This window comes from Convolutriloba macropyga, chromosome 15 (assembly GCF_964194025.1).
Source record: "Convolutriloba macropyga chromosome 15, txConMacr16.3, whole genome shotgun sequence".
Lineage (NCBI taxonomy): Eukaryota > Metazoa > Xenacoelomorpha > Acoela > Convolutidae > Convolutriloba > Convolutriloba macropyga.
Window position 1 is genome coordinate 22,754,028 of NC_134482.1, and position 21,470 is coordinate 22,775,497.

The window sequence follows — 21,470 nt, forward strand, 5'->3', positions numbered from 1 at the left end:
TTATAAGTTTTGGAGCGGTTGTTTGATCCATGTGGAGATTTTTTGGTTTATTTGTGGCTCTATGTTTTTTAGTATTGGTATTTTGAATGTATCGCGAAGTGGATTTCGCCTGGTGGTAATGGCTACAAAATTGTTGATGTTAAATGGAAAAAAGATTTCGATTTGTTGTCTGAATTAACATGTGTAATCGAGTATAACTTGTTTTGGCGTTGTTTTAGGGCAAAAAGCGTTGTTTGCTGTGTTACGTATTTGAGTTGGATTAATTACGTCATTCATGACTTGTTTTCTGTCTGCAATTTGCTGGTTGTTTCAATTACTCCATTTGGAGTCAATGCGTTGCGTAGCAGTCTGAAATTTATTTCGTCTATTGTATTTATTACGAAATTTTTCTCTTCGTCTGAGGGTTGGATTGCATCTCCAGTTGGATTTCTGCTTGGGTAGTCGGCAAAGCCCGTGTTTTTCTCTGGGACATAATCTACTTTGAAGTGAAATGGTAGGAGACGATCTACCCATCGTGTTAGCCAACTTCGATAGGTTTTATTTCCTCTATTTTCTTTGAGCGCTGTAAGTAGTGTTTGATGGTCCGTTTGGAGTATGAATTCTGATCCATATAGGTAGTATTTGAAATGTTCTAACGCCCATACTACCGCTAGGATTTTCAATTCGTTGGTGCTATACTGTGACTCTAGGTTATTTAGGAAATGACTGGCGAAAGCAATAGGTTCCCATGTGGTGCCAAATTTTTGTTCTAAGCAAGCTGCTAAGGCTTTTTTGCTATCATCACAACGTAACCTCGTTAGTTTTGATGTATCGAAGTGTTTGTTTCCCGTTATTTTCTGTATTTGTGATTTGATTTGATTGAATGCTGTTTTGTATGTATATCTTTCCAATCTAGTTTACTTTGGGATTTTGTGTTTGCTTTTGATAGCAACGGGCGTAGTGGTTCCGATAGTTTTACCAAGTTTGGGAAAAATTTTATTAGATGGTGGATGCAACCCATAAGCAAACGTAGTTTTTTCAGCGTTTTAGGGTTTTCTAAATTTATGATTGCATCACATTTTTGTTTTTTTGGGGTTTCTCCATTTGTAGTAACGATGAACCCGACCCATGTGATTTCTTCTCTCGCGAGTCTATGAGGTGGTCGATGCCTGGCATTTGGTATTTGTTTTTGTGTATTGCATCGTTTATTTTTTGGAATCAAGAGCTATTTTCACTGTTTTTTGTCATTCTTCACGGCTATTACTACTGGGCTTATGAAATGTTCAATAGTTCGTCGGAACATTTATTTAGTTTTATTATTTGTTTATCTTCTATCAGTTTTTGTAGTTCGTTTTGCACTTTTTCGAGGAGGTGTAACGGTACCCGACGTTCTTTGTGATGGGAAGGGGTGTACTCCGTTTTGAAAATCGATTTTGCGATGTGATTTTTAGAACGACCTAGACGCGTGCATTAGTGGATACTTTTGGAATATCCATTTTAGTATATTTTTCTCCGTTTGGAGTAGGGATATTAAGTTGATGTTCTTACCAGTGTTTTTGTGGCGTTTAGTGGGACGCCCAATTTTGATAGTAGATCTCTTCCCATGATGTTTTTCTCTTGTGTTTGCTATCAATAGTCTGCAAGCTTTTGCCGACCATTATCCTGACTTTATATCGATTATTAATACTATTTTTATGTCAATGTTGTTGTTACTGAAGCATTTGTAGGTTGTATGTTCCGTGAAGTCTTGTATTTTTGTATTCGGTTTCTCCTTTTGGAGTTGTTGTGCTGTTTCTTGGTTTATGAACGAACGTGGTGAGCCAGTATCTGCAAGCAATTGTAATTTTTGTGTATTTGTTGTTGTGCCTACCCAAAATTCTACGTCTTGCTCCTTGTTGACTATGTCGTTCTTCTTTGTGAAAAGAAAATTGTGTTGGGCGAATAAGGTTGCCCAATCGTCATGGATTTCCTTAATATACAGTGCGGACTCGGCGTCTAAAGTTTTGTCGGTTTGATCGCTTTCTGACGTTTCTTGTTCTATGTTTTTGACTCTTCTTGTTTATTGTGGCTTGTTTTGTATTACATGGGTATGACGTCATTCTGGCAATTTTGTTGTACACAGCGATGTATAATGTCCGAACTTTTTCAAACTTTGCATTGCATGGTTTTTGCGGGGCATTTCTGTATTTGGGCCATTGAGAATGTGCCTCCACATTGCCAGTAGGGTGTGGGTTTTTGTTGTGTGTTGGGTGTTGTCGTTCGTGATTTATTTTGTCGAACGTGGGAAACTGTACTTTAGTTTGTATTATTTGCCCCAGGATATCTTGTTGGTTGGCCTGCCCTCTTTCTCTGTTTACTGCGTAGTTCAACGCTTGTTGGGTTGTACTCATCTCCGAGAGGAGTTCCATTTAACATACAAATGGAACTCCTCTCGGAACTTTTCATATTTGATATAAATAGTCTTTCACTAATTTTTCTTCTAGATTTTCACATCTGCAGTGGGAACCTAGTTCCCGAAGGCGACTATGAAATGTTTCCAGCGATTCGTCTGGTTGTTGAGCTGCTTTGAAGCGCTGGATTTGGTCAAATGTTGTATTGCGTGGACGGGTGAATGTTATTGCTAGTTTATGGACTAGCTCTTTTGTTGTGCACCGTTCGATCTTTGTGTGCGGGTTCCTCTGATGGCAGTTCCTACTGCCTTCTGATCCCAGGGAGAGATAAATTAGGCTTTTGACCTTTTGGTCTGCCTCGTTCCAGGGGATTATGTCGACCATGGGTCCTTTTTGTTCTATTTGTTTACATTTATTTCCCAATCCACTTTTCTTCTTTTTTTTCTTTGTTCTCTCTGTCTGTCCTCGTCGTCTGTCTCTCCCTTGAAATGTTCTTCGCAGGTTGAGAGGGTTAGGTAAAATAATTCTGCTCTTGTCAGTTTGAGTCTAAGAAGTTTATCAACTTGTAAGTTGTCTCTTGCCATTATGGCCATCTTTAGAGTGGCTAGCCATGTGCTCCTCTCTGTTGGTGGGTTTCCTCCCGTCTCCCAAAATATTGGTACTCCAAGTGGAGTTTTTATCTGTGATTGCGCCATGTGATCCCGCGCTTTGGCCTCGACTGAATTGTTTCCGTTCGGAGAGTATTCTATGGACGATGACACGTTAGAAGTATTTACTAATGGTGAGGATTCAAAATGGAATGATCGGGAATCTTTTTCTCAAAAATTAGTTAATGGTGAAAGCTCCAGTTGTCTAGAGTGATCTTTTAACTTTTAAAAAGAATTATGTCAACATTTTTTTCTTTGGCCACGAACTAACCACTGTCGTTAACTGTTCTATTTCGTCTGTACTTAGCACATGTGTGAAAATGAGACTAACATAAACTACCTGCTATTTTGCAGGCGTGAAATGAACAATACTCAACTCTCTTTTCGGAGAGTATGTACATATGTACGATGTACAATTAAACATATGTACAATGTGTTTAATTATATAGGATACGAGTTTATAAAAAAGATACTAAATAGGTGTAAAACTTGGTTGCAGTGATGAGTTTTTATGTGAACCGGAGGGAATTGGTATCTCAGTACCTTCAATACAAGGATAATGTAGTGACCCTACAAACATGGTCACGACGTTTTTAACGAGGAAGCATTCGAAAATTACTTTTTAATTGGCTGCAAACAAAAAACACTTGAAAGTGACAGCTAAACACGCTGATTTTTGACTCATTATTTATGAAACAATATCTTTAACCAATTGTCATAAGAATTTATGGTTCAAACGTTAGAACCGAGATTATGTCAGAGAATAAATATGATGTTTAACGCTATCGTTGAGACCAAACACTGAGTCTGGGAAAACAAACAGAGCAAGGACTCTGGGACCAAGTTATCTTGGTAAACGCAAATATAGATAAAACCGGGGTCTAAACCGGTTGAATTCAAGTATCACGGTTCATAATAACTTTTAACGCAATTTCTGAAGCTGCCTTCCCTGCATTTCACTTTTATAAAAAGTTAAATTGTATTAATCCTTCTTTGAGCTGAACTTTGCCTTTAATTTCTGAATTGAGCTAGTTTCACCATTTCGAATTTTTCACAAGAAATCGGAGGATACTATAGAATCTAAGTTAATTACAAGTGATTCTATATTGGCGACAGAGAACTGTTTTTTTTTCGTTAAGGAAAGAACATCGAACCCGGAACAAAACCCAGTGTTTCGATTATCGGCACGACCAATGATTGTGCGGAAGAGAGAACACAAGTTTTTTCAACACGGCAATTATTGCTGCGAGAAAGGAATCACACTTTCTTGGCTCGGCAAGGGTTTGACTGAAAGTGGCAAGTTCAGCGGAAGCGACACAATACGAAATTGCATAGAAAACACTGCGCAGGCAAGTTGAGAAAAAACGGCAGGCAAAACACTGTAAAAAAAAGAGTCAGTTCCTGCGGTGTGACAAATTATTCAACATTGAGAAGAAATACAGCTGGAGTGAACAATACAGCTGGAGAGTTATTGGGAGTGAACAATTATTCAGAGAAGGGAATCACAGCAAGTCATTGGGAGTGTCCGAGCAGTCAGTGGACGGTCTTTGCAGAGCTCGTTTTCAGTGGTCAGTGATGGTGGGCTGCTTCTGTGGGTGAAAGATCTTTCTAGAAAAAGCGAATCAACAATTTCTCAAGTGAGGAGAATTGCATTGAATTACCACAAATAACAGCAAAGATACACAAAGAAGATGACATCAGACACAGACTCAAATTTTGGTAAGATATTTGTGTTTTGTATTGTCTTGGGAACCATAAAAAGCAACAAAAAAGACATTACAGCATAAAACTTTGAAAAAATAGTGAAAACTTCTAGGTTCTCTTTGTGGGAAAGAGATAACTGCACTCAAAACCAAAAACATGCTCTTCTATTATCTACCGGACACGTATTGTATCACGAGATTTTCAAAATCCAAATAAATTACTGCATGTTTCAAGCTGCATACACCGTCAGTGGCCTAAAGAAAAGCACATGGAGGGACGACGCAGTTTTTATTCAAGAAAACTCGCAATTGATTCCCACGTACTATCCACTTACCACCAAAGCTTGTAGCAAATTTTTGCAAGGAATATCGGTAAATTTACAGGGGTTTGGAAATGAAAAATTTAGGTTCCAAGGCACCCTATTGAGGAAGTTAAAAGAGTCAAAAGCAGAAATCAAAATTAAAACAAAAATAGGGAGCGCCTTTATGAAAGACGGGAACAACAAAGGTGTAAAATTTGCGTATCCAGTTGCTTGGCAAACCCCAATGAAAATAATTATCACCCGTAGTGTCGTCATCAACGCAGAAGTAACACTTGGAAAAATTGACGCGGAAATGTTACAAACAGAAACAGGATGAAAAATTTTGTTCCTAGACCCATTTGCAAAACAAACAGTTTCGTTGCTGGAATCAAGATAGATTCGAGCTTGATTATATCCAATACAGTGTTCAAAAAGGAAATATAACAAAATTATTCAATCTAGCTGGATTCTCGGAAGAAAACACAGCAGAGTTGATTGCTGTGGGCAATCATCACTATGTGATGGGCGAGACCACTGATAAAAGGAAATTGGTCTTACAAGTTTTGAGCGAAGAAATCGGAATAAACCATCTAGTGGCAAAAAAAACTAACCATCAAAACGTCTGTTTTTACCAATTTAACCTCGATATAAGTTCTCAACAAACAACATACACTGTAACTACTCAAGATGTCAGCAGAAGTGGTTTAGATGCGTTATTTGTCCAAAAATTTATTAGTCTAGATGTAATTGTTGACGAAATGTCAAATCTGAGATGTAGAATGATCAAAATTTTAAGGCAAAACGTACTGGTTTTAATGGGAAACGGTGATGCGCATTCTATTTTTATTGGTAAAGATGGAGTCATAGGACTGCATGCAGATTCAGCAGGTGCAATAAATTACTTTCATCATTGTGCAAAAATCATAGTAGAATTAACTGCTCTAAATTACTGTACTGAGGAAATGCCGATTAATATAAGATAAAATGATAATCAGAGCTACGTGGGCTATATGAACCCAACTTCCAAGGTTTTCTATAGAAATTTTACCCTTAAAAAGTGCAACCCATTGTTCCTTAATGTATTCCAACTAGGTAATGGTTCTTGTTTAGCGTTTGGTCAAGACCTTACGATAGTAGAAAAACAACAAGTGTTGTCTTATCTTGAGGAAATCAGACATGAAGTTCCTATCTTTAAGGAAGTTTTCGATGGTGAATTCACGGAGATGCAGATAGAAGAAAGTCGGCTAGCTGAAATGTATAGACACGGTAGAAGAACGATAACAGGAAGAGAAGTTTTCCTTGGCCCAAATGGAAAGTATACACATGAACAACTATTAGACTTCAACACATTCACCAGTGATTTGAATTGGTATGAAATTCCCTGGATTAAACCCATAAAAAGAAATGTTTTGAAAGTTTGGCATTTAGTAAGGAAATTAACGCTAATGACATTTATTTTGACTGCAAAAATTCTAGTAATTTTTTTAAGAATAGTTTTATCAACTACGTTATTTTTGGAAAGTGTTCAACCAAAAATGGCACTATAGCCGATTAACCCGTTAATCAAACCTAATTATATAACCGTTCTGAAAAACCAGCAGTTAAAACAAAAACAAGTCTCAAAACAGGTTGTTGAAACAAAAGTAAGCAAGTTGTTGGGTACCGACGAAACGCTCTTTGAGCCGGGGGCTGTTAGCCAAGAAAAAACAAATCTATTTCAGTTGGAAAAGTTTTCAACGTCAATATAATGTCCGGAATGATGTTCATTCTCTTAAACATGTCTGATAATGGTTTTGTTTAGAAAACGAAATGGAACCAGAAGTGAAAGATTATGTATATTATCTGCCGCAAATGTACGAAGTAAAAGCAGTTGTCCGACGAGGAGTCTATAGAATCTGCGGGGTCAAAATCCGTTTTAGAACGCTCGTTGCCCTGGATGAATTATACCCTACAACAATAACCCAGAGACCACCTATTACTATGCAGGAATGGAGTCGGATGAAAGTCGGGTTAGAAAACTGCGAAAAGCTAGGAACTGCTTTCTTTGCAATTACAGGAGCAACTTAAGAGTGTACAACAGAAAAACAGTATGCTACAAAGGCAAATTGTTGAGTTAAAGCAACAGCTAATCGTTGCTCAACAGCAACGGGAGCACTTTCGTGCTAGAATCGAAGCTAACAATAGTTTAGTTGAGTTGGAATGCCAACTCCAGCAAATGCGGCTCGACTGCGAGTCAGCAAGAACTGAATCAGACGTTTTGTCTGGGGAGCTAAACTCAGCTCTTGAAGAACTCGTTGAAAACTCGGGGAGCTGGAAGCGGCTCAGAAAAACGCTTCAAAAACGGCTTCAAGGGTAAGAAAATTAGAGTTAAAATTAGAGGCGGAGATAAACACCAAAGAGCTCTCTACATTATGACTACAGGAGATTGAGAAAGTTACCCGGTACAGGAGCATTGTCAATATACGATCTACTTTGGATTTTGCCCACTGGAACGATTGAGGAAATCCATCGGGGATTCAAAAATCTGTCTCTAGTAAAAATAAATAATTAGTGGAGCATTATGCTTCCATACGAGAAGGCAGTGCAGTGACCCTATTATTGTATTATTAGCGACAGCTGTCCCTATAAAAAGGGTCAATTAAATGAAAGCCCCTCCCCTGAAAGAGTAGTCGGTCAACTTGAAGGCAGCAAGTCAACTCGTATGTATATTTATAAATCCTGAGAGTAGGCAAAAATTAAAGCATCAGAGAAACAAAATGTAGAGAAATTAAAGCATCACATTTATAATCAAAATAGATATGGTAAATAGCAATCAAAGTATAATGTGTAGTGATTTTGAATCAAGATTAGAAAAAATAAAAAAACATTTAGGAAAACAGCCTCCCTTCCTCTACAATGGTTACTATTGATGTCCCTATACAATAAAATAGTGTTCTCACTCTTATTGATAATTTTGAACAATACGAAATGCTTTTTGAAGACGTAGTGCTGGCTCCGGACCAGCCAATATTCGCCCAGTGTTGGGTAGTGGCATTTCTTAATTTAACCTTTGTTTCTCTTCTGTTATGTACATTTTATTTGGATGTAATTTAAGTTTTCAAATGATATTGTAATTTGAGTCACATGGGATGACATGTACGTGTTTAATCTTTGGTTATAATAATGTAATTTACACGTATGAATGAAGAGAATTAATGATATTAATTGTTTCAGGTGAAATGTTGCAGATACGTATTGGTCACAAGTTTTAATTCAAAAGTCATGTATATACGTTTGTACATAGCACTTGCGCTGGGTGCATTATGTTCGGTTAATGCAGACATTGGTAAACCAATGGAAGAGGACCTGAACATGATTTTTGGTAAGAAAAATGCTTCCAATTGTATTAATTCCGCGGCAGATCAGCTATCTGATAATGACTGGTTCTTATATCAAAATTAATGTTGTACGTTTAGACATGATGCACGTTAATGGTTATCCAGACAGTGGAATTAGCGGTAATGCAATTAACGGCGATAGGTGCATGGACAAAGTGCGGTGTTTCATGACAGAGTGGGATTTTATGAGAGAATTTTCCACTGAGCTCACGAATACCCATCAGTCTTTATTCTGGATTGAAGAGCCTCCATCAGAGTGGTGGATGAATGCAGAAAACAAAAATGTGAACTACTCAGTCAGCCTCAATTGTCGTGCTCAGAGCTACAACTACGACTCCGAAGTTTTCTATGAGTACGATGATTTTTTTCCTATTATATCTTACAGCTTCGTGTAGCTCCATACTGTGCCTCGAGAACCTTAGAAGACGAGTTGTTGTTTTCTTCAATCATTTTTAATCGATATCTATATACGGAGCGAGAACAGATATACTTGATTTTGACTCGGTTTTGACTGGCGATTCGGCTATGTGTTTTTGCGATGATTAACCAAGGGATTTCGCAGTTAGACCTGCTCCTCCAGTGCTTGAGAAAATCAAAGGACAGAAGGTGGTTGTCTCGACTTAAGTTTCTATTCGTTCGCATTTCACATTTTTGGTAGTCCATTGATTGTATGAATCCGGAATGCTTTCAGGGCAACGCTTAACTGAACGAATTGAAAACTTTCATGTTAAAAATTTTTAGTGACGCGACAAAAGACTGTTTGCATTGATAATTAATCAAGCATCACCATTAATTGGTCACGTCTATTGCGAAGCTCTCTCCCCCCCCCCCCCCCAAACCCTTAGTTTGAAGACTGGGATGCACTTCGACATGATCACATACTTCATAATAGAGGAAGATTATAATTTTCTCATTCCTCTTATCCTACTGCAGTAACCCTCACGAAAAGAAGTATGACATGGTAGTAAATTACAAACCAATATTACAATTCCAAAATTTCACAATAAATATGAGAATTAAAAGAGTTCGTTTTCAAGAGCAAAACCCAATTTCAATACCAGAAAGAAAGCCTCATAAATAATGGTGGGATTCATCACAATTCGTCAGGCAGGTAAACCAGTTATCATTGTGTTTAGCTAACAGAGACCTATGAGGTAGAAAATGACATGCAAAAATCCCAAACAACTTGTAGAAAATGGATGATGAACCGCGATAAAATAAACACTGATATGACCAAAACCAACAGCAATTATTTAAAACCTCAGAACACAAATTCAGCTGCCTCTCTCATTGAGCAATAAAATATTTCTGATTTCGTTTCTTCTAATGACTTTCATCTTGTCTTGATTGAATTAACAACCCGTAAAACTTTAATAATCTACTTTCTTAAAACAATAAAGTCTTTGACTGCGTACTTTCCATCGGTAAAAACTCGAGTTTTAAGTGCTTTAGAAATCTTCAAACGAATTAGTAAAAAATATACAGTTCACGGATATTATACTGGCCACAGTGATGGGATTCGGGAGCTGGAGAATGCCGAGGAAGAAGTACGAAAACTAAAGCAGCAGGGTAAAGAATTAGCAAATTTCAAAGAATGTCATGCAGAGGAAGTTAGAGGCGATAAACGCACAGAGCCCCTACAGTCGGCCTCCAAAGTTCAAATTCTACAAGCTTTTTTGGTACCTCAGGGTACATCGACGAGCACAATAGTCCAACACTATATGACCCTAACAATGCTGTGCCGTACAGATTTTTGCGGTATCGTGAAGACATTTAAAAATATATTACAAGCAAGGAAAGTCTTGGAGGATGAAAAACCCAAAGCCTTTACGATAAATATGGAATTGAGAGGGCGGATTATAATATCCGTGCTCTGTATATTTTTACTATTTGGTTTAGGGATTTAAGAACTTTAAAGAACTTTAATTCTTGAGTTTTTACTGATGGAAAATACACAGTCGAAGACTTCATTGTTTTACGAAAGTAGATTATCAAATTGTTTTACAGGTTTTCATTACAATCAAGACAAGATTAAAGTTATTAGAAAGTAAATAAGAAAGATTTTATTGCTCAATGAGAGAGGCAGCTGAATTTGTGTTCCAAGCTTTTAAATAATGGCTGTTGGCTTTGGTCATATCGATGTTTCTTTTAACAGATTACTAGTTTAACAGCTAAACTAACAGATAACTGGTTTACCTGCTTGTCAAAAACAATATAAAAGGAATAAGGTACTGGTAACGTGCTCGATGTGCGAGAATCTTTGCGTCAGAACTCTCTGCTCCGGGAATAATTACTACCGTTGAGAAAAAGCTTGATAGTGATGATTTTTTGATCCGCGAGGTGACAATGCTATATGCTATGTAATGAGATATTTGTCGCACTGAAACTTGATTTAATGATGAGTACGATCCAAAAAACTTAAGTTGATGGGTCCACTAGTTGGTTAGTTAAAAGTAGAGAAGTTAGAGTTGTGGGAGTAATAATTCTGACCGAAACTCATATCGATTTAGTAGAAAAAAATTACCAGTTTTCTTGTATCAGCTTAACAAGAATTTCAAGGTATCCGGTTAACAATAGGTTTGTTCTATAAAAGTCCTAGGATTAATCGATTTGAATCTGTAAACAAATTTGATAAATTCGTGGAAAATGCATCCTGTGAAAATATTTCTACAATAGTTTGTGGAGATCTCATTAAAATACTTTTGAAATAGTTTGTGGAGATCTCAATAAAATCACAAACTTGAGTTAAGGATGAGTACGATCCAAAAAACTTAAGTAGTACAATGGATGCTTTTGTTGAAACGATTAAATTAATGAATGTGTGTGTTGGATCTGAGGAAGGCTTTTGACACCATCACTTGGAAAGACATCACTTTCTAAGTTGGAAAGAAACTGCGTAAGGTGACTTGAATCAAAGTGAATATTTAACTAAAAGAGATCAAAGAACTACTGTGAATGAGGCTTCGTCGCAAAGGAATGCTATCAAGGGTGGAGTTCCACAAGGATCACTTAAGGGCCGTTATTATTTTTCATAATATAAATAAATAATCTTTCATGCTTTAAATATGTTGACATTTTATTTGCTGACAAAACTATTTGTGCTTTTTAATGTGCGGCTTCGAACGTTCAAAAAACCGAACTAAATGAATGGTTGCCCATTTATGTAAGCAATTTTATCCCAAATCATTAGAAATCAGTGCGACTCATTATTAACAAAAAGAATTTGGCATCTAATATCTGTCAGCTATCTGAGGAAACAATAATTCATGAAGCGACATGTGAATTCCTTGGTTTTACTTTTGACAATAAGCTGTACCTTAAAAGTGATCTTGAATACGTCTGTTCAAAATTAAGAAAAAATGTGGTTTGATATCGAAGCTTAGAAAATGAACAGTACTTCATTGAACATTCATTAAATGATTCAATTTAGTATTCTCTTATACTGGTTTTCTAGATATAATGCATTGCTTCCCGTCTTAATGATGCAATTGAAAATACTCAGTCCCATGTACTTTGACGAAAAGCTGGATTCATCTGCAGATTTAGTTTTCAAATTGGCTCCCTATGTATGAATCGAACCCTTACGAGATTCTCAAACTTTCACTGAAATCGATAAATAAACTAAATGTGAAAAATTTTGTAATGAAATACTGACATATGAGGAGTCAACAACGCAGCAAAAGAAAGGCTAACTCAGGATTACCTCGGGAAATGTAAAATCTCAGTACTATATAAATCTACAATTCTCTTTGAGAGTTAAAAAATAGGAGATAAAAATTGTCGCATCTGTTGAAGAAAATAGAAAATCTGACGGAGTCCTGGCACAAATTTAAAAGCTTGTTTTCGCTTGGTAACCATGAATTAGTGAAGTAATTATTTGATGTGTAAATTGATTATTTTGAGTTATACTGGCAAATTGAAATAGAAGCTCTAGAGATCTCGTTATTTTTCCTCATCTTAGCGAAAAAATTCCTTTTTTACTTTCTTTCATTCAATATTGCGTCAATGTCAGTAATTAACGAACCTGATGTTCATTTTTCACTATCCAGATCAAGGGTGCGATTATGGTTTTTTTATGACTGAGGTCTAACTTCGGTCTTGATCTTTCTTGATATTATTCCGATTTGGTAAAGAATTAGGTTTCGCTCTGTCGAAGCTTTAAGGCAATAGGGATAAATAATTAGGAAGCTGCTCAAGTGTTTTTAATAGCCGCACAGCGATAGCTGAGGCTATTATTGGCCTTCTCTTGGTTTTTTTTTTATTTCGTCGTCATGATTTTTGTTACGACCATATGACGTCACAGCCATTTTTTGTTCATTCGTTCATGCAATTTCAACTGAATTGCATGTGTGACGTCATTTTTCGCTCTTAGTGGAGCGAGTTTTTTTGTTCATGCGCGTGATTAAATTTTTGGTCACACTTGACTTACATCACTCTCAAAAATGACTTCCTCACTTTGAAATTGACTTTTATTTACTTTAATTCAAAGAGATAAGGTCAAATGGGTGTGTATCACTCTAAATGAAGGTTATTTGAGATCAGCTAATAGAGGCAGCAATAACTTATACAGATTTTTAATCAAAATATAACAGATCGGCATTCAATGAAAAGACGAATTTTTTTGGTCTGTCTATTTTACTGTTTTTTTTTTAGACTGCCGATCTACGAATCTATTGCGGCTATTTTTTAATAGCCGCACAGCGATAGCTGAGGCTATTATTGGCCTTCTCTTGGTTTTTTTTTTATTTCGTCGTCATGATTTTTGTTACGACCATATGACGTCACAGCCATTTTTTGTTCATTCGTTCATGCAATTTCAACTGAATTGCATGTGTGACGTCATTTTTCGCTCTTAGTGGAGCGAGTTTTTTTGTTCATGCGCGTGATTAAATTTTTGGTCACACTTGACTTACATCACTCTCAAAAATGACTTCCTCACTTTGAAATTGACTTTTATTTACTTTAATTCAAAGAGATAAGGTCAAATGGGTGTGTATCACTCTAAATGAAGGTTATTTGAGATCAGCTAATAGAGGCAGCAATAACTTATACAGATTTTTAATCAAAATATAACAGATCGGCATTCAATGAAAAGACGAATTTTTTTGGTCTGTCTATTTTACTGTTTTTTTTTTTTAGACTGCCGATCTACGAATCTATTGCGGCTATTTTCTGGCAATCTGCCAGCTATGTTGTTTTCCTTGATGCTGTCATCTGAACCTAAGATGCTCCTATCAATTTCAGCTGACTCAATATTTCTTCTGAAAAGTTATTGCTTCTCATTCTTCTTCATTGGTAATTTGCTGCATTGGTTGTTGATCCCAAATAAAATTTTAGTTTAAATTGAAAGTATCCGAGCATGTGCAAGCGATGTTTGAGTTGTTTTGTTGCACTCCAAGAGTTGCCCTTGAGTTGCTTAATGTTAGTGGGTCGCAGAATTCGAGGTTGTATTAATCGGCTTTTCTAGTCTCACATTCTTTTTCGTTTATTCACAGCGGGTTTATGACTACTCTTCTTTCTAGTTTTCCTCCTGATGTAAAGTCATTTCTTTTGCACACTGAACATAGTTTTGCTGCTTCCATCTCAATTTCCTTAAATGGTTTGACTTGCTGATGACCTAATGGTTCGTTGTTGTGGGTTTTTTTAAAAAAATCTGCCGCTGAAAGTGAAACCGAGGCTTCTAAAAAAGAAACACGGAATTCAGAGTGAGAATTAGGTAATAAAGTATTATGATTCACAATTGCGCAGTGTAATTGATCAAAGATCAGTCAATAATTAATAAATTGTGATATATCGAGAAGTAGCGAACTTAGCAACTTAAGTTAAAACTTCGATATATAAAGAAAACTTTCTTACCTGATGTTTGGTGAAGTGAAATTGAATAATGGCTTCTAATTTGAACCGAATCGTTGATTCAAATTTGTTGGTACCACAAGTTTATCAATGTACATAAACCATAAATTTGTGAGATAGATTCGACCTTCCCACCACCAAACTCGATCAGTAACCAACTCTCCGACCCTCCCAGTAGATAGCAGTGACATGTTCTCAGGTAGGGAGAACAATGTGTTAAGTGCAAAAAACTGCACTAGTACTTGCCATATACGGCAAGGGGAAAAACTTGTTCACAACTAAGGTGTAAATTAACACATATCAGTTTATCTATATCTAGACGGATCTGTAAGTTTTCATACTGATACGGATTATAAATACCTGTGAAATTTTGTACATTTAGGCTATTTTGAATTCAATTATTAAAATAATAAAATTCTTGTTACTCGTGCTCGAGACCACGACAATGGTGTCCAGACCACCAAACGACCGACAAACCTTGGATCTGCAGAATGCTGAATCCTGTACTGCGTGGATCATGTCTTTTGTGGCAAAATGTCGCGCAGAGAAGAAAGAAGATAAAGTCAACAACGACGGTACGGTAGTGGACCTACAGGTAACAAATCTCTTTCTTAGTATATGCGGCCAGGACGCACTTCTTAAACTTAGGAGCCTTATGAGCCCTAAAAAATTGTTAGACACTCCTTTTAAAGAGATCAGACTAGCTATTCAAAACTATATTTCACCTAAGGAGAGAGTAGCAACGGCAGAAAGGGCTAAATTTCTGTCCGTTGTCCAAGGCGTTGGAGAATCTGACGACGATTTTCTAGCGCGTCTCAGAGAAGAAGCACGTTATTGTGACTTCGAAAAACTTAAAACAGTAACCAACCCTGAGGAAGAGTTGGTGAAAATAAAATTTATCTCATGTTTAAGAGACCCTGAGGCCAAATTAAGACTATTAGACGACATTAAAACTAAGCCAACGATGTCTCTGTCTGAAATGACAGAAAGATTACAGTTCAGAAGTCAAGCAATGGCTTTTGCGAGTTCCTCAACAGGTAATAGACCATTTGTAATAAAAGAAGAAGTGGGATACAACTTCAAAAAGACCTTCAGAAAACCTAGTGAAAAGTTCACTGGTATTAAAGGCAATGGTAACTTGAGTAATAGATGTGGAGGTAAGCCACACAGCAGCAAGCCGTGTCCGGCCTTGAACAAGAAATGTAACACCTGTGAAAAGGTGGGGCACTTTTCAAAAATGTGCAGAAGTAAAACCCAGCCTAAGTCATGTAAGTCTGACCAGCACAACTTCTGCGAGGAAGAGGGTAAGTTGCCTGGTCAAACATCATCCGAAATGGAGATGGGAATGTACTATACACGGGAAAACGTGTTTAACATGTCGGTGACATGGGAGTACATTACAGTAAAAGACCATAAAATAAAAATGCAAGTTGATACCGGTGCTGATAGCACCGTGATATCATCCTTAATCTAGACTGAACTTGGTAAACCTCAGTTAAATGGGAAAGTCAGACGTCTTGAGGCCTATGATGGTCATCAACTGACGCTTCTGGGATCACTAACATGTGATGTTGAGTGGAACGGAAGCAAGTATAGGCAACAACAACTAGCAGTTGTGCAATCCGACAAAAAATTTGGGCTGCTTGGGAGAGACATACTACTCCAAGAAGGCATCAATGCAGTGAGTGATGAAAGTCTACCTGCAGTCAAAGGATACAAAGCGCACGTGAAACTCATACCGGGATCACAGCCAATGTTCTGCAAAGCCAGAAAGATACCTCTACCTCTCCAAGACAGGGTCAAAGAGAAGCTTGAGACAATGGTACGACAGGGCATCCTGGAGCCAGTACAACGTGGTGGGGTCACAAATGCATCACCAGTAGTGTGGCAGCGGAAGAAAAATTCAGCTCTGAGACTATGCGTGGACCTCAAAGTTCACATCAATGGCAAAGTTATGGACGAGGACTATCTAATCCCAGACATGGAGACCATTTTTCTCCATGGGGCCTCTTACTTTTGAAAAATTGCCTTATCAGATGCATATTATCAAATTGAGCTTGACGAGGATGCAAAAGAAATATGCACAATCAACACATCGCAAGGATTGTTCAAGATGTGCAGGCTTCCTCAGGGCCTAAAGAACTCTTCATCAATCTTCCAGAATTGCATTGAGTCAACTCTCAAAGGAATCAAGGGTGTGTTCATATTCCAAGACGACGTTCTGGTATATGGAACAACAAAAGATCAATACGAGAAACGAATGCTTGCAGTCAAGAGTCGGCTACGTGAAAAAGATTTCACCATCAATGAGAAGAAATCTAACTCAAAACCAGTTTCAAGCGTAAGTTTTCTTGGTTACTCTGTTTCCAAAGAAGGAATAGCACCCGATCCCAAACATGTTGAGAAAATCAAAAATGCAAAGCCGCCATCAAATATGAAACAACTCGAGTCCTTTGTCGGCTTAGCAATTTTTTTATGGTCGAATGATACCGGATTTTGCAACCAAAATGCTACCCCTAAACGAAATTCGAAAAGAATTCAGATGGGACAAGGGAGAGCAAAATGCTTTTGAAAACATCAAAAAGGAGTTATGTGCTAACCCTCTTGTACAGCCCTACAGCTTGACGAAGGAAGCAACCGTGACAACAGACGCCTCAGAGAAAGCTATAGGCGGGGTACTCTCACAAGGACATCCTGTGATCTACGTATCGAGGAAGTTGTCACAAGCCGAACAAAATTACTCCCAATATTGAGCGAGAGGCACTTGCAATCGACTTTGTGGTCACAAGATTGAAACAATTCCTACTCGGAAGAAGGTTCACTCTACAGACTGACCACAAACCTCTCAAATATCTTCGCCCCAGACGAAGAAATTCCGAAAACAGCATCAGCAAGAATTACAAGATGGGCGATAGCGCTGATGGGATTTGACTTCGAATTGAAGTGTACACCCGGAGAACAGATCCCCCACGCTGATGCTCTGAGCAGACTAGACTTTGATGATGACCATGACAATGATCGAGTCTGCTTTGCTCTTGAAAATATTTACTTCGTCCAATCCGACCTGGTGACACAGTCAGACATCAAAACTGAGCTGGGATCGAATCGACTCTTTCAAGATGTCATCAAACGAATAAAAAGCGGCATCTGGAAACAGTGCTCAGAAGCAGAGAAAGGATTTGAACAACAGAAAGACGCCTTGACCATTCACAATGGAATCATCTTTCGAGGAGTTGTGCCTTTCATTCCACCCAAACTAAGACCCATGGTGATGGCCAAAGCTCATGAGACTCACCCAGGCAAAAATGCAATTGAAACAGCAGTTCGAATGATGGCTTGGTGGCCCGGCATCAGTCAAGATGTTCTTCGATATGTTAGTAAATGTAAGGAATGCCAAGAAAACAGGCCTAGCCTGGGGGAAACAGTATCTACTTGGCCGGAAGCTGAAGTTTGGGAAAGACTCCACATGGACTGGGCTACGTTAAGGATCACGGTAATATCTTAGTGATAGTAGACGCGGGATCAGGTTGGATAGCCTTCCCTGCGGGAAATAGAACCTCACAAACAGTGAAGGTGTACTTGAGTCAAATCTTTGCAAGATTTGGGATACCAAGAACATTAGTATCAGACAATGGTCCTGAGTTTGTGAGCAGTGACCTAAAGCAATGGTGTGAATCACTTGGGATTAAAAAGATGGAATCTCCCATCTACCATCCAAGAGCAAATGGGATTGCTGAACGAGCGGTCCAAACAGTGAAACGGGCTATTCAAGCCTGGAGTCCAAATCTGAATGTGTCATTTGGCGCTTTCCTACAGCGGGCTTTAATGACACATCAGAATACTTCCAAGACGCGGGGCAAAACTCCTGTAGAACTGCTACTGGGACGCAAAATAAGACTTTCAGCAGTCACTGATTTTGATCTGTGAACGAGTCCTCTTCAAACCGACGAACAGTTCACCAACGGTTCCAGCTACTTTCATTATCCGTAAAGGAATGAACACTTCGTTCATCCAGCCGGAGAATTCAAACAAGACAGTTCTTGTTAGTGACAACCAAATTGCACTGTTGGAACCTGACGACATCAAGACTGAATCTACTGACTCAGTCTGAGAGCAGTAGGGACGACATAGACGTGGCATCACCCAACTCTACTGAAGAAACCTCAGTAGTTGAAGGGGAACAACCTTCAGTGGCCACGAGAACTTCAAGCAGAAATAAAAAACAGCCAGAAAGATTTGGAGAAGCTATTCCTACAAACTTGCTTAAAAAAAGAGGGAGGATGTGATATATCGAGAAGTAGCGAACTTAGCAACTTAAAAAATTGTTAGACACTCCTTTTAAAGAGATCAGACTAGCTATTCAAAACTATATTTCACCTAAGGAGAGAGTAGCAACGGCAGAAAGGGCTAAATTTCTGTCCGTTGTCCAAGGCGTTGGAGAATCTGACGACGATTTTCTAGCGCGTCTCAGAGAAGAAGCACGTTATTGTGACTTCGAAAAACTTAAAACAGTAACCAACCCTGAGGAAGAGTTGGTGAAAATAAAATTTATCTCAGGTAAATTTTCTTTATATTGGTGTATAAGCGGTGTTTTGGTCTGAAAAATTAAACTTATGGGAAGTGTATCAATTCACATATAAGGTCCTCAATCGTGTCAAATTTAAGTCGAAAAAATGTTGCTTTTAACGCCCAATTAAGCTGCTTTTCTAAAATCTTCAATTTTATGCATTACAAGAGCTAAGTAGTGAAGTTGAACTAGGGCATTTAAATTGAGTATGAGAAGTGAATGGGCAATTCATTTGCGTATGGAAATCCTTGAAGCTCGAATTACTCTCAAGATGAATATTAAATACGTCACCTCCAAGTTTCCGTTACTTGAGTTGATTTTCTGAATGAATTTTTATGCCGCTGCCAAGTATAATAAATTGTTTTTTTTTTGGATTTGTTAATAATAAGCCGATTTTCATTAAAATAAGTCTTTCAAGTTGTTAGTAATTTTCTCTAATTTGATTTTGCTTAATTCAATGATTTATCAAATGTTAAGGTTAACTGTATTGATAACTGCATAATGTTAACTGCATAATGGACAAGGAGGCTCGGTAATGTGCGATCGCACATAAGGTTCCGACCCCGCTCATCCACAATTTTGGCATAATTGTCTACCAAATGAGGAACAGATAGAAAAACCCAAAAATTCAATAAAAACCCAACCGATAGAAAAACCCAAAATTCAATTAATTCAAAATTCAATTAAATTCAATTATTAATTAACTAAACAAAATAACTTGTAAAAGATATGGGACCAGTCAATAATAAGGCTTGGTAGCAATTAGACAATAAAGAACAAAAGCAGTTTAAAAACAGTTGAAAACAAGTAGAAAAATTCGCTTAATAATTGCTCTCAAACGAAGTTTGTAGCAATTATATTAGTCCTCTCGGTCTTTTTTTTTATGCGATTTTTCGCTTGACCAATTTTTCGTCTGACGCTTTTGACTTTTCGTCCTCAAAAACGGGATAAACAGGTAGCGCCCAGCGGGCATTATGTGCTCTTAGAGCCTTTCAGGTCTGTTTCAGCTCAAACTGTCTTGGAGACTTATACTTATACTTATGGTGTGAGGGGCGGTTCTTAGAGGTTGACACCCCCCCCCCTTTGTTGACCCCCCACCCCCACTATTGGCTCCACCCCCCCACCGCGCTTTTGCCCCCCCACCCAGTGCTGCCCCCATCAGCCCCCAGTGCACCCCCCCCCCCCCCCCGTGGCTAGCTACTGACCAAGCCAACCGCTCGCCGGTCGTTTGAGAGCTATTCGCCCGACGTTAGTCGGTTATGTTTTTTTTAAAGACAATTAATTTCAATGTAATGAAAACCATTGGAAATCATGTAAAAGGTCCCATAGGTTTAAGATTTCCAATGCTTCTACATAAGGGAATTAAGAACTGTCGGTATTCAATTTTTTATGCGGTTACAAAAAGAACAACAAATAGACAACAACCAAAAAATTAGTTAAAACTTGCCAGAAAACGCTTTTGAAGCCGTAAAGCCATACTTTGGCCCTCAAAATATGTTTGATTGCAGCCTCCTCGAACACCGATAAGGTATTATGTGACCTCTCAGTAATGAAACTAGGTAACAAGTAGACAAAAAAAAACTCAAAATTAAGTAATACTTGTTTTTTTTTCCGAAAAAAATTATTTCCAAAGAGATTAAAGCCATTAATTACAAAATGAAATAACTAAAAGGGTTCGTTTATTCTTCAATTATCCAGAATATGTCTTCAATATTACCTGCAATTATCCAGAATATGTCTTACGTCTACAAAAAGAACGTTAAAAACAACTAAAATCAAAAATTAATTTTCTTTTTTTTGTGGAAAACCCGTGTCAAAGCCAGTAAAGTCATAACGAATTCTTTAAAAACATTAGATTTTGTGACACCAATCCCTTTTGACACCTTCCCTTGACAACAATATTGTCTTATTTGGCCTGTAGTTAACGAGACTAGTTAACAAACAGAAAATAAAAGGAACAAAATTGCAATTTAAAACGTGTTTTTTTTATTTTGGAAAACAATTGTTTTCAAAGTCATGAAAGCCACAATCTATCTACTAATATCAAATTATTTTTGCATCTATTTTTCCATGAATATCAATGAAAACGTGTTATTGTACAGGAAAATTCATACGACTAAAAAGACAAAATATAAAAAAAATTCAATTAAATTTTTCGAGAAAGTAGTGTCGAAGCCGTTAAAACCATAATCTATATCTTTAAGGATCATAATTTTATCAACTGTGATCTATTTTGAGCGACAATAATGTGATATTTGAATTGTCAATAGCGTGATAATGTGACAAATTTAGAAAATGTGAAAAAGGGGCAATTACCTAAAAATAAAAGAAATATTTATCTAGTAGTATCCAAGCAAGAAAACCATAATTCAAGGCGTAAAGCCGCAATAAAGATTGGACTTGAATTCAGTCGAAAGAGGAAGCATTCTTTCATTGCTGACACTAATCTACAAGTTGACCAAATTAAGAGAAAAAAGGAGGCAAAGTTCAATAAGCCATCATTTATTTAAAAATCAAATTTTTCTAAAAGTCAAAACAACCATAAGCTTTCAAGTAATAAACTAGACAAACTAATTTAGAGCTAATTAGGAAGTCAATTGGACCTATCAATAGTGATCTTGGATTTGAAATTTTTTAAATTTAATTAATATA

General features: G+C 37.4%; 1 protein-coding gene across 1 annotated transcript in view; it reads left to right on the top strand.

Annotated features, from left to right (window-relative positions):
• LOC142354029 (contactin-4-like) overlaps positions 1–21,470 on the top strand; it is a 330,197-nt gene that overhangs the window by 92,224 nt on the left and 216,503 nt on the right. The window contains exons 2-3 of the mRNA XM_075406293.1: positions 8,233–8,382; positions 8,477–8,750. Coding sequence (XP_075262408.1) covers positions 8,283–8,382; positions 8,477–8,750 — 374 coding nt within the window. The 5' untranslated portion in view covers positions 8,233–8,282. The remainder of the gene's footprint in view (positions 1–8,232; positions 8,383–8,476; positions 8,751–21,470) is intronic.